General features: G+C 43.9%; 1 protein-coding gene across 1 annotated transcript in view; it reads right to left on the bottom strand.

Annotated features, from left to right (window-relative positions):
• Positions 1 to 2303: 2303 nt before the first annotated feature.
• The window catches only part of st6galnac3 (ST6 (alpha-N-acetyl-neuraminyl-2,3-beta-galactosyl-1,3)-N-acetylgalactosaminide alpha-2,6-sialyltransferase 3), a 127442-nt gene continuing 115556 nt past the window's right edge, over positions 2304 to 14189 (bottom strand). Inside the window, exon 5 of the mRNA XM_077200979.1 lies at positions 2304 to 5690. Coding sequence (XP_077057094.1) covers positions 5501 to 5690 — 190 coding nt within the window. The 3' untranslated portion in view covers positions 2304 to 5500. The remainder of the gene's footprint in view (positions 5691 to 14189) is intronic.

The raw sequence follows: 14189 nt of genomic DNA, 5'->3' as shown, positions 1-14189 counted from the left end.
ATAGCACCAGAGATGCACAATTGAACTGAGATCAGGGTTTTGACGGGGCCATTGTAGGAAATTCACCTCTTAGGCCGCTCCATTGTTAAAACGGCCTTGTGCCTGATCATTCAAGCTAAAAGATATTCTAGATTTTTCCACTGTTTTTGAACAAGATGCCAAGTCCTTGCTTTGGAAAGCAGCCCCACAGCAGGGTGCTATCACAACTTGACTTCACTGTAAGTGTGATGGGTTTAATTTTAGTTATATGTGTTAGATTTGCTTTTAAATTCATCTATCTTTTCCCATGTTGCTGCTAGGTTTGGTTATGCTATTTCTTTCATGCATTTGTTTGCACCACCTTCTTACACAGAACAATATGAAGATATCTTTGCCCAATAATATGTCATTTTTGATTTAGATGTGGCTTTCTTTATCATTAATTAAATTCAAACTGTAATGTACTTTTCACTACATGTTGTGGCTTTGGCACCACTTTGATTTTACTTAAAAATTCAAGGCAGCAATTAAAAAGTTTTCCATTTTAATGGGTTGACGTTTTTACAGTGTAAGTGATCATATGATTTTTACCCATTAGATGATAAAACATTTGCAAAAAAAAAAAAATCCCTAAATTGTATGTAAAAAGCAAAATAGGGATATGAATATCATACAAAAACTTGTCAGCGGGATCTTTTGACTTAGATCAGCATGCAACCACATGCTAAAAATCTCTAACTTAGAAAGATGATGGCGGATTTTACATGTACTAACACCGCTGTAAAAATAAAACGCTTAAGTAATAGCTTGTTATATTGGGATATTCTCCTCATCTATGAAATTTGCTTTACAGTCTCATAACTTAAATGTAATGCACATTGTTAATATTGTCTGTCGGAAATCTAAATGATGATTCTAAATTGTTGTTTTTTTACCGTAAATGTGGAAATTATTGTAATGATTCACAGTTGGAGGCCAATTGAAAGGCAATTGTTTCCTTGTTAGTGGGATTGTTACTTTTGGAAAGCACTGTATATTTGACTCTTAGTAGATTGCACTAACAATGGAGAGAAAACACATTTCTGATTGCAGCGAATGGCCAAAACCTCAATTATATGAGGACATGAAAAAAAAAAAAAAAACAGAAATGCAAGCAAAAACAAAACTAAATGAAAGATGAAAAGGACACTTTATGCTGCAAAGAAAAGTGATCAAGTGTACACCTCAAGTACACACTTTCAAAAGGTTCAAGAAAAGCACTTACGACATTTGATAAAGAAACAACCTGACAATATAAGCTCAATGCTAAAGTCAGTATTGCCGGGAGGTTTTTCATACAAACAAAAAGAACACAAAAAGTGCAGACTTTTTACGCAGTCGGGCATCTGGGTGACAAGTCAACATTCACAAGCGTGTGCTAAACCGCTAAAGCTGCTGCAGATTTGTGGAAAGGCATCGACTGCAAGATTGAGATAACCGAGCTCAAAGAGTAATGACCTCTACTTTTCCAAGCTCTGATATACACAACATGGCCACAAGCATATGGACAGACACTTCCAGTTAACAGGTGTTGCCCATTACTGGGAAGTTAATACAATCAAGAATACAACCATGTAATCTTCTAAAACCAACATTTTTTTAGAAGAATGGGGCTCTTTTCTTTTTCAGTATTACAAATTCACTATGAGCAAAGAAAGGTCAATGAAAAACCTTGACTGGCCCTCACAAAGTGTGGCATGAATCCCACTGAACACCTCTGGAAATCATTTGGAAAGCTGAGTGAGCAAGACCCCATCATCCAGCATCAGCTACTGACCTCACAGATGCTCCTCTTCTGAAACAGAAGTACATTCCTGCATCCTGATTCCAACATCTGGCGGAAAGCCTTTCCAGAGTGGACCACCTCTATATTAATGCCAATGCCTTTGAAACAAGCACATTTTGGGTTTGTTCATCATTTGTACTGCAAAAATAATTCTCCCTATGAGTATTTTTGTCTTGTTTTCCATTGAGAATAGTTGAACATCATACCGTTTGGGGTTTGTAAGATTTTTTAAATGTTTCTGAAAGAAGACTCTTTTGTAAGAGTAATAGTGTGTAATATTGTGAAATACTATTACAATTTAAAATGCCTGTTTTCTATTGTAATATATCTTAAAACGTAATTTATTCCTGTGATTAAATCGGAATTTTCTGCATCATTACTTAAGTGTCACATGATCCTTCTGAATCATTCTAATATGAGGATTTGCTGCTCAAGAAATATTTATTATTATCAATGTTGAAAACATTTTTGCTGCTTCATATTTTTGTGAAAACCATGATTTTTTTTTTAGGGTTCTTTGGTTTATTTAAAATGAGATATTTGTTACACTGTAAAAATATGAACTGTCACATTTGATCGATTAAATGTCCTTGCTGAACAAAAGTATTAATTTCTTTCCAAGAAAAAAAAAGATCCCAACATTTTGAACGGTAGTGAAAATTACCTTAAGAAATAAAACTGTATACTACATTTGGACTTTTCAGAAAATATAATAATAAAAATAATAAAATAATGCTAATTATTATTATTGTGCAAATGTAATAGAAAAATAATGTTTACATAAAACTTTAACAGCAAAAATGCATGCTACGTTTTGGCCTATTACACGACAACATCGGTTTGGGGGCATACAAACGTTAACTTTTCAAAGTGCAAGTTTTTGAAAAACGATACTGTTATGTCTCTGTGTAAACTACAAAAATATATATTTTTTGAAAACAGTGACATCATGAGCATGTGTATTTTGTGTTTATACGTGTCTATAGGCAACACCTACTGGCCTGACGTGAATAATGCAACGATTTTAGCCGTTTTTTAGTCTGATCCGTTTGAACGGGAATTGTTTTGACAACGCTGTCGTCTGTATGCGAAAAAGTAAATACATTTTTAAAGATATTTATGAACAAACAATGGGGTAAGAACAATATAAGCTAAATATCTTGTATTATTTAGCTCCAGCAAATGTATTTTGTTTATGTTTTGGATATTTTTTAAGGGGAAACAAGACAAAAATACTGATAAACAATGATTTTTGCAGCGCATCCACATACTTTCGGTCATGTAGTGTATATCATGAGAACATCAAGTAATAACTGAGGCATGAACAGCAGAAGCTAAAGTCAAAAATACATCGAAGAGTGAAAGTGCCGTTTGTTTACCAGCTCTTTTTTTTTTGTACCACATGGTGAACAAAATCAATACAGACGACAGATGATGATCCCGGGTGAGCACTCTGAGAAATTGAGCTGGCATCAATTGTTTTAATGAACAGGTTGGCCAGAGGCGTGAGTAGTTTCTCATCTATGTGTTCCAGCAGTGGCAACTCCTTTCCGGTCAGTGTATCAGTCTCATATTCTCATGCCATATATAGTTCTCTCTTCACAGAGCTAGTGCACCCAGAACATCTATCTCTCCATGGAGAAATGGTGACGGTGCTCAGGCGATGTTGCAGTGCTGGTCAAACATGCACAGATTGGTGCATAAGAACAAAGGCTGTCCGGGCCCGAGCTGCCAGAAGATGTCAGAATCACAAGTTGATTCGAAAACTTGTAATGTACAGTACCGGCGACGATGAGTGTTCTTGATACACGGAAAAAAAAAGAGTGCATGCTGTATTTGATGGGGAAAACACACAACGACAAGCTCAGAGGGAGTCTCAAAGCAGTAGGTGAACCCCAAGGGCGCTGCATTGTCTGCTGGTTTATATGATGCTACGACGCTAAGCTACAGTAGCTTATCAAATTAACCTGCTGATCTGACAACAGGGACAGTGTACCTTCATCTCTAGGGAATTCAGGATTCTGACAGGTGGTGGACAGGAGTGTCATTTTTAAATAAGCAAATAAGGCATAAAAATGAAGGGTAGGTTGCACAGAAATGCTACATTTCATACAGGCACAGTCTTGACATCCACATTCACTCACTCTGAATCGTTCCTCGTGTCTTTTGTCGACAGTAGACCTACATATCGTAAGCAACGGCTGCTTTCTTGTCATGGCACATGACAAAAGAAAATCACTTTATATTCTACTGTCTCAGATCAACAATTCCGGATTCTACTCAGGTATTCATTTGTACAAGTAAAAACAGGAGATAATAAGTTCTGAATTACTTTTTAAGCGGTTTAAAGGAAGTTATGCGAGTCACTTTGGGAATTCTTAGGATTTGAGGCTAATGGTTTTTATGGGTTTTGTACATTAGTAAAATGTTTAACAGGGGCAAAAAAATGCCCTAAGAGATTGGTTTCAGTCCGGTACTTGTCTATGAGACGAAAATAAACTAGGGCTGGGAGATATATCAAATGTTCACAATAAATTCATAATTTAATGTGCTTTTAATTTAGCCATTAAGTTTCCTAAAGACTGTGTCATACTCGAGTATAAAAGTGTTTCTATAGAATTTATTTTTCAATAGCATTTTTGATAGTGGCAAAAACTTCATTAGAGTTCATAAGTTTCTGTAAATCGGTTCATTCAAAATTCTGATTCTGCAGTTTGTTTGCTATTTGTTTTAGTTTTAGATATATGGTTAAATATCATTCTTCTTTGGGTTTTTCACCAAACGTTATTTGGTGAAAAACGTTGCACTGATTTTTATCTAATTGCATCTGAATCTAATTGCAGCAATGGCTGTCTATGAAAATGTATGTAGATAAATTGGTTCAGATGAATTATTAAAATTGATAAATACCATTTTTCCTTGGGTTTTAGTAAAAAATGGTTTTCACAGATTTTTACTCTTATTTTGAGTCTAATTGGCTACAAACGCTGTTGAAATTGTTTGATATAACTGAAAAATAATAATAAAATAAATCTCCCTTGAAAAGGGCTGTTCATACACGTTTACAGGGCGTGTTTGGCCGTTGTTCTTACGTCTTTTGCAGCGTCTCGCACGTGAAACGATATTCTAAAAACAATTTAACAATTTCAATTTAAAAGTCCCGTTTTTGGATTCCACTGCCCTGCGCTTCACATTTTTAAACGCAAAAGCATGATTTGAGTGGATGACCCCTAAGCCATTTCAGAGCACATATATGAATAGAAATGAATAGAGAATATCATCAAAAGGCTGAAAAATAACTTTCTAATTTTTATATATAATTTGATATATCGGCCAGCCCTAATGTGAGGTGATTAAAGATAAAACAATGACGTGATTTTCTACTGAGCCCATCCTTTCTGCAATAAGTGTATGTACTCTGAAAGAAATATATACTACTTGATTGTGAACAACACGAGAACATGCTAAATCCACTATTAGATCACATCAGGATTAACACCAGGTTCATTAGAGACCTCTCCTCGTGGTCACGATGGGAAACTTACTTCACTTGGACAGCTACCATTTGAAATCGCATTCGAATGATTAGTTTAGCCACTGCATGACAAGTTTCATCTGTGTTACTTTAAGATGGAGGGGGCAAGAGCCAACAAGGCCATAGTGTTAAGGAATATTCTGAAAGACTGGGAGTCTTGGTCATGACAGCTGCCATTCCGGACTGAAAAACTTAATGGGGTGCGTCTTTGCCCACTTGGCAAAAACAGCCTTCTCTGTGATGAAACGGTGCCCGCCGTAAGGAGCGCTCTCGTGCAAGAGGTATTCGGCACATTCGTCACGACTTCCTGCTTCATAGTAGTGGTACGGGACCTTCCGGTAGCCTTCTGATCTAAAGTAAAAAAAGAAAAGAATGGAAGAAAGTGATATTTTGTTATTTCATCTTCACTATCCTATATTTTAAAACAACTATTTTAAGTTACTCTTTATTTCGATGGTCAACTTTCGACGTTCTACTGACTGTAAGTAGCTTTGCCACTGTAAGGGCCTTTCATACTAAGTGTGGTATAGTGACACGAATGTACATTGCGTTGACGCTCTAGAATCAAAACAATAGATCCCTATGGCGCTTTTCACATCCAGCGTGATCAATCACAGCGCGACAAAGCACGACTTTTTTTCAACCAGTGTGTCGATATTTTTCCTCGTGGCCCTCAAAGAAACAAGCCGTCCAATTAGCTTTGAGCTTACCCGAGCTGCTACTGTTGCAAAAAAGTGTTAGAGAGGTGGCGCTGTTTTTAAATCCTGTGTAAACACCAAGCTTGTGCACAATTCAGAATTGAATTGAGAATGACTCCTAAATTCCAATTCAACTCTTGAATTTGAATTGAATTTGAATTGATGTCAAAAACAGGATCTAGAATTACATTTCGAGTTTGAATTAAAGAAAGCAGAATTGCAATTCAAAACAAATTCTAAGAAATTCATATAGATATTTTAAGTGTTTAACAATAAATCTTTACAGTATATATCAGATATGATTGCAGTACATATTCTATAAATGATATTAGTTTGAACTACTTGTACAGATTACATTAACAGGATATATTTTCCCCCAGCAATGAATGTTAAAAGCTCTAGTCACAGAACGTCCTGGTTGCGTATGCAACCCACCGTTCCCTGAAGGAGGGAACGGAGGACGTAGTCGACGCGACTGAAATGGGATCACGCTAGGGAGCCTATCATCTTCGATTACTATTGAACGAGCCAATGGAATTTGGCGTGCGTGATTTGCATCACACACTCCGCCCCCGCGGCGCGGGTATAAATACGGAAGTGGATGCACGCACTAGTTGCTTTTCGCTGAGGAGCCGAGAGTAACCCGGGGTCAGCGGTGGTCCAGCGGTAGTGGCAAGGGGACTACGTCCTCCGTTCCCTCCTTCAGGGAACGGTGGGTTGCATACGCAACCAGGACGTTCCCTTTCAGTCGATAACGTCGGACGTAGTCGACGCGACTGAAATGGGATCAACCATTGAACACGCCACTAACGCTGCCACCTTCCAGTGCCTAAACCAAAGCCTCCTGATGCCCCCGCAAACTTAAGGCGGGGAAGGACAGGGCTTAGGCCAGGGAAGTCACTGCTGTTCCTACAGGACCACTGGGAAAGCGTTCCCCGTACGTTGGAAGGAAGGGACGCTGCGGAAGCCACATCCAACCCAGAGGGAGGTAATGTGGAGAATACACATATGAACTGGGCGGAAACCGGGCAGTCTAACATATGGAATGTCACTGGGGTGGCTCCAGCCTAAGACGGGGGGAGACACACCGAACAGTGACGGCAGAGAGACTCTGCCGAGGGAAGACACGGGCTCACCGCAGGGAGCCGTATCGTGGAAGAATACACATATGGGGTCACCGAAGGGACCGCAACATATGGACCCAGCCTAACACAGGTTCCACACTGCTTACGAGTGGTAGGCCTAAAACCAGACGTTCCGCACGTCCGACGTCGGAGGGGTGTGGAGGAACTCAACAGGGTTCAATTTTAAGGGAACTCAACTGGAGTAGAAAGGCGCACGTATCCAGTCCATAGGAGGGGAATGGCGCAGCAAGCCGACACTTGAACCGGGCTCACGGTGAAACTGGCTTCATGAGAAGGGAGCCCACGGGAAGCAGCGGTTCAACCAGGTGTCGTCCAGCCCCCAACTCTAGAATCTGTTTAGCAAAGTATATCGTCAACGCCCAGGCGGAGCACTTTACACTCATCATAGAGGAGCTCAACACCTAAGTGGACATGTTGCATCTCGGATCTTTGCCGAAATGAAGGCAAGCACTAAGTGCAACTTTGCATGGAAACAGCCTTCCCTCTCTGCTGAATTCCAACAGATATTTGAAGAGCTGGTCTGAGGTCTATGACTTGCATTCTGTACACGTCCAAGCGAACGGACAGAGAAGCCAGGGCTGGATCTGCCTCCTCCAGGGCAGCGCTTGCAGGCTCACCACCTGCTCCTATTACGGGAGAGGTAGGAACCTTGGGCACAATCCGAGCCGGGGTCTCAGCTTGTGAGAGTTAGCCCAGACTCCAGGCACAATACGTTGACCGAAAGCGAGCAAGTCCCTACCCTCTAGTAGAGACCATGCGAGCAGGAGAACTGATATAACAGAATTTTTAACTCACTACCTGCAGTGGCTCAGGGGCGGTCTCTGCAGTGCAGTCGCACCAGGGACAAGGCCCAAGAGGATAAAGAGGGACACAAGGATTTACAAGACCTTGCTCCTCAGGAACCTGACGACCAGAACGTGCTTCTGGATACTTCTGCAACACGATGAGCGTCGTTTAAACACCGAGGCAACATCATTTTGAGGGTGATTTAGGAAAACAGCCTACCGCAACCCATTTTGCAGGAAAGAGAGCACTGAAGTGATCGAAAGCTTTCAGGATCTCCTCAGGAGAGAAGACGCACTCAACGACTAGGTTCCACTTCTAAAGGCGTAAGCACGCTACCCAATTCTAGGGGGTGCTCGCAGAAGTGATGGTAACTATCACATGTTCTTGTGATAGCCACCTGAACCTCCGCGTTCAGATGTAAGACCGCCCGGAATCTCCGGGGGAAGAACGCGTGTGCCATCGTGCCCCGTCCCCGAAAGAGTTTCCAGGGGAAGTCAGGAAGGCTGTTGAAGGGAACCAGGTCTAGTTGGGCCAATAAGGGGCAACTATGAAGACCTGTTCCTCTCCTGACATGGCACGTAGGTGCAAGTGACGGGCGCAAAAAACAGGAGCATTGCTCAACACAACATGTGAAGATCACTGGGCTTCAGGGGCATTTTCTGCTCAGCACTTGGGTGTGACAAGTTCACTGAGCTTCAGGAGCATTCCTGCTCAACACCTGAGTGTGATAAACTCACCGAGCTTCAGGAGCATTTCTGCTCAACACTTGAGCACGAAGAACCTCACTGAGTGACAGGAGCATTTCTGCTCAGCACTTGAGTGTGACAAGTTCACTGAACTTCAGGAGCATTCCCTCACTGAGCTTCAGGAGCATTTCTGCTCAACACTTGAGTGCGAAGAATTTCACTGAACGACAGGAGCATTTCTGCTCAGCACTTGAGTGTGACAAGTTCACTGAGCTTCAGGAGCATTACTGCTCAACACCTGAGTGTGATAAACTCACTGAGCTTCAGGAGCATTACTGCTCAACACTTGAGTGCGAGGAACTTCACTGAGCACCAGGAGCATTTCTGCTCAGCACTGCGTGTGATGAATTCACTGCGCTACCTGTGATGGACTCACCGAGCTACAGGAGCATTGCTGCTCAACACCTGAGTGCGATGAACTTCACTGAGTTTCAGGAGCAACTCTGCTCAACATGAAGTGTGATGATCTCACTGACTTGAGCAGCGCAAGGCGACCCTGAGTCGCCGTCACATCTTAGAAGGCTCACTGGGGTTAAACGTATTCTGCGGGCCCCTGGGACAGCTGGGACCCAGTGTTTGTCCAAGGGTAGTCCGCTCGGTTTACTCAAACACTGGCGGAAAAATAAAACCGGGGGGGCAATTGAGCGGCCCCGGAATGGTCAAGACCCAGCGGACCCAGGGGATGGAGTCTCCACTTGCCCTGGCTATAACTGTCGTGAGGCTCGATGGCGGCACGATTGAGTAAGCGGGAGGGGTGGAACAAGGCGCCCTCAGAAGCGTCTGACTCCAAGGAGGAGGTGACGGGAGAGTTTGTGACACCCGCAATGTCTAACAACTCGAGGCACGAATGCCCGTGTAGTCGGGGGTCGCCCAGGCCCCCGTTAAAACACGCCCTTTGTACATGGCCCCTCTGCTGAGGAGGGTTTGGCAGCAGACCGGGATGAACTATAGTCACACAGGGTGAGCTGCTCTGCCATGGTCACCTCGGGACTCGATCGTAAAGCTAGCGCTGAAGCGGTCACATACGGAGGAAGCCAACTTAGGCTGTCGCTATCGTATACCCCAGGAGCCTCTGAATCTTTTCAGTGGGACCCTTTCTCACTTCAACACCAGCTGAACACATTCTCACTGGAGAGACGTGTTGGATCGAGTACCTCTCCAAAACTGAAAAAGAGATACTCAGCCCGTGGGCGAGATTACTCTCTTCCAGTTGACCTGAAGACCCAACGGGCTTTGGAGCACTCGAGGGGAAGGACACCACGTGTCCTTCAGGCCAAAGCTGCAGACCAATCTTGGGCCAAGATGGTCACAACCCACCCCTAGTAGCACGAAGAACGAGTTTACAACTGGCCTTCGTACCGGCTGGAGGAGCGGCTATATCAAATCCTTCGCCAGCAGGATAAGATAAGCACGCACAAGTCAGGAGCACTGCTCAACACTTGGTGTGAAGAATATCACTGAATTTTCAGGAGCACGTCTGCTCAACACCTAATGTGATGTTACTATCACTGACCTGAGCGGGGTAGCCGAGCCTGAGGTGGGGCAGCAAAGTAGAGATAGTGGTGTTAGTGTGCAGTGCAACACTTACCTGTCTCCACTAGCGGCAGGGGACGTGAGAAGGTGGATGACCGGGTCCTCGAACGCCCCAAGCTGCCTGTTGGCGACCAAGGGAAGCTGGGGGATGTAAGGCTATTATACAGGGTCACATCCGCCATACTGGCCCACTTGGGACTCAGGAATAGAAAAATTGCTCTTTTTCTGAATATGTGGGTACCGCTGACCCCGTTTTTATAGGGGCCAGCGGCGGAACAGACACACACATAACAAAAAACTCCAGCCGGCCCTCCAACCAGCCAGAGGGAGTGGATCGGCGACCACTCCACAAGCAACTCCTCCATCCCTGAGAGCCCGTCCAGGTTCAGCGTTTTCTTTTGCGCTGGAACTTACCACCTGGCTTGGCAGCGCCTGGAGCGGGCTGGGCGCCCCTTCCGCGGCCGGCTCCGCGCCGGAACCTGGGTGAAGGCTGCTGTGGTGGTTCGGCGGGAGCTGAGGCGGCTGCAGGCGGACGCCCTCGGCGACGAGCAGGCGGAGGATCTGACCTCGGGGGGCGGGTGAAGGCAGCAGCGTCCCTCCGAGGCAGGATGTGCCGGATGGCCTCCGTCTGCTTCTGAGCTGTAGAGAACTGTTGGGCAAAGTTCTCCACAGCGTCGCCGAATAACCCAACCTGGGAAATGGAAGAGTCCAGGAACCGAACCTTGTCCGCATCTCTCATATCGGCCAGGTTGAGCCAGAGATGGCGCTCCTGGACCACTAGTGTGGACATCGCCGAACCCACCGCGCGAGCTGCAACCTTCGCCGCCCGGAGGGCGAGGTCAGTTGCAGTGCGGAGCTCACCCATGAGCTCAGGGTCCGAACTACCCTCGTGCATGTTCATGAGTGCCTGGGCCTGGTGGACCTGGAGCAACGCCATGGCATGCAAGGAGGAAGCGGCTTGCCCACAAGCTTTGTAAGCCTTGCCCGTAAGAGCGGACGAGAACTTACAGGCTTTAGAGGGGTGACGAGGATCACCTCTCCAGGAAGCGGCCGCCGTTGGGCATAACTGCATCGCAACGGCCCGCTCCACCGGAGGGATAGCCTCGTAACCCTTCACCGCTCCCCCATCAAGGGTAGTGAGAGGGGAGGAGCTACTCAGGCGGTTTCTGGCAGAGAAAGGTGCCATCCATGCCCTCGTAAGCTCCTCATGCACTTCAGGAAAGAAAGGAACCGGGGCGGCGGACTGAGAACCAGTACGGCCCGCCCCGATATACCAATCATCCAACCGAGACGGCTCGGGACACGGTGGAGGGTTCCACACGAGCCCTACCGCCTCGGCGGCCTTTTTCAGCATAGCTGACATCTCTGGATCTGGCTCGGGCAACACTGGTCTCCCGGAGGGAGGCAGTGCAGCCGAGTCATCATCTCCAGAGTTCAGCTCCCCCTCCGATGCTGCGATTGACAACGTATCCCCTGGAGGGGCCCCAAATGACACGGCTGGCCCGTCCATTACAGAGGGACCAGCGGGATCAATGGGGAGCTCCACCGGTTGCGGTGTGAAAGAGGAGTGAGGGACCCACGGGGCGTGGCCGGGCGGATTACCCCTCACTGTGATCCTCAGATCACCCAGCTTGGACGGCACCCCAGTCCTCCTCTGGGAAGGTAACCCAGAGGAAGAACAGGGGCGGGGCCCAGAGGTGGGGACTGCGCCAACGCTTTTAACGAAGGCGAGTCTAGATCTCAACACCGAGATGGACATGTTCCCGCAGTGAGAACATGCCTCATCCACGAAAGCTGCCTCAGCATGCTGTAAGCCCAAACATGCGACACAACTTTCGTGACCGTCAGAAGGGGATAGTGCCAGACCGCACCCAGAAACGCACGGATGGAATGGCATCTTGAAAAAGACGCACTCACACCCGTGTTGCTCTTTTAGGAAATGGGACCGTCACCAGTGCCGGAGCACACAGGGAATGACCGCGGCAAACACTGAATAGTCTTTCAACTAACAGTGAAGCACTCACTTCTCGCCCTCTAACCAACCGTCAACACACAAACAAACAGTAGAAATTTGATGCTGTTAAAACAGCAGTTGAGAGCTGAGAAGCTCGCGATCACCGCTGCACCACGCTGTAGAACACCAACACTGGAGAGGTCTTCCCGCAAGAACACCGACACACTCGCTCGTTGAACACAACAGCACTCTTCAGAGACATCAAAGACGAACGGCTCCGAAGCGAAAGGCAACTAGTGCGTGCATCCACTTCCGTATTTATACCCGCGCCGCGGGGGCGGAGTGTGTGATGCAAATCACGCACGCCAAATTCCATTGGCTCGTTCAATAGTAATCGAAGATGATAGGCTCCCTAGCGTGATCCCATTTCAGTCGCGTCGACTACGTCCGACGTTATCGACTGAAAGGGAACAAATAATTAAGTTTGATTTATTGTAATTGTAATTTTGTGGAACATCATAGAACATGACTCAGAACATGACTCCCAGAATTACTTTAGTAAATCTTTAGAAGAAAAAAAAAACAATTTTAGGTGGACATTTGTTTATATATATATATATATATATATATTAGAACAAAATGTATGCAGGGTTGAGGAGTGAGTTAACTGTAATGAAATTGTTATTGAATTACAAAATGAATGTAATTTTATGTAGTTGTATTACTGAGGTAAAATGTGTAATTTAATTAGTTACTAATCAAATTAAAAGGAAAATGATTTACATTGATAAAGTAATCTAAATAAAATAATCCAAACCACATTTATAATGGGTAACATAACATTTAGCAATTACATTTCCAAAGTAACCTTCCTAACGCTGAATGTATGTGAGATTCAACATATTCTTTCTGTTGTGTGAGTAGGGTGACCACCCGTCACGCTTTGTGTTGTTCCGCACAGCATTTTCACCCCTTGTCCCCCACGTCGCATATTGAGAAAATGTCCCGCATTTTTATCAGTCTGTTTGTTTTTAATTATCATATTAAGAAAATGTGCATGCGTTCTTTTGCCTTTTTAAGAAAGCATTTTATTTATTCTTTTTGCGCCGTAGTTTTTCACCTATATTTAACAGCACTTTGTCAGAAGTACAAATACAACGGTAAATTATACTTTTAATTTAACAGAATTTATCAACTTATTGCCTGCTATAGTTGTTTTAATTCACATCCTTTCTAAAAATATGAAAGTGTTTGGTGTAATATATTCTTAATATATAAGGCTGTCAATAAACTAATTTCATGTTGTTTTATATTTTATTTGTACATTATTTATTTTGTTGGATTTAGTTGGACTTTGAACTGTTTCAAAAATAGTGATCTGTATGATGCCTGCTGCCTTGATCAGTGATGTTGAATTTAAATGGAAAGTAAAATAAAGACATGTTATGTTACATTGTGATGTAATTGTGTTGTCTGGAAGGGACTAAATAACAAAGTATTTTTATCAGCTGTTCTTTATACAGTTTGTCATTTTCTATTCATTTTCCACCGAATTATATGATCTGAAGAGCTTAAAATGGTGTTTTCTACTGCCCGTGTCTGTTATGAGTCGAAGGGCTCTAGAGCTGTCAATCGTATTATGTGCTCATAACTCCTGCCCTTCCGAATAACGAAGTTGTGTTCATTTCCTCGTTCTGAGTTCCGCACATAAACAACTATAAGAGAAACATTTCAACAGATGAAACGTAAAGCCAAATAAATAAATGAGTATGACGATATATGCACTGTATGTGTTTTTCATGCGGCTCTGGGTATTTTTATAACAATAAAGAATGAGAAATGCTTAATACTCTAATTAATACTCTAATAACTCTAATAATACTCATTAATACTCTAATGAAGGTTAGTTGACATGTAGTTGACAAGTTAAATGTCTTAAGTGGACGATCGAAAAGAAATGTTTAACTGTATTTTATTTCAGCTTCACA

The sequence above is a fragment of the Siphateles boraxobius genome, unplaced genomic scaffold (genome assembly GCF_051911475.1).
Source record: "Siphateles boraxobius isolate OS27281-9 unplaced genomic scaffold, OSU_SipBor_1 1, whole genome shotgun sequence".
In the NCBI taxonomy this organism is placed as follows: Eukaryota; Metazoa; Chordata; class Actinopteri; order Cypriniformes; family Leuciscidae; genus Siphateles; species Siphateles boraxobius.
Note: the sequence above shows the minus strand (reverse complement) of the source record. Positions and strands in the feature narration are given on the sequence as shown.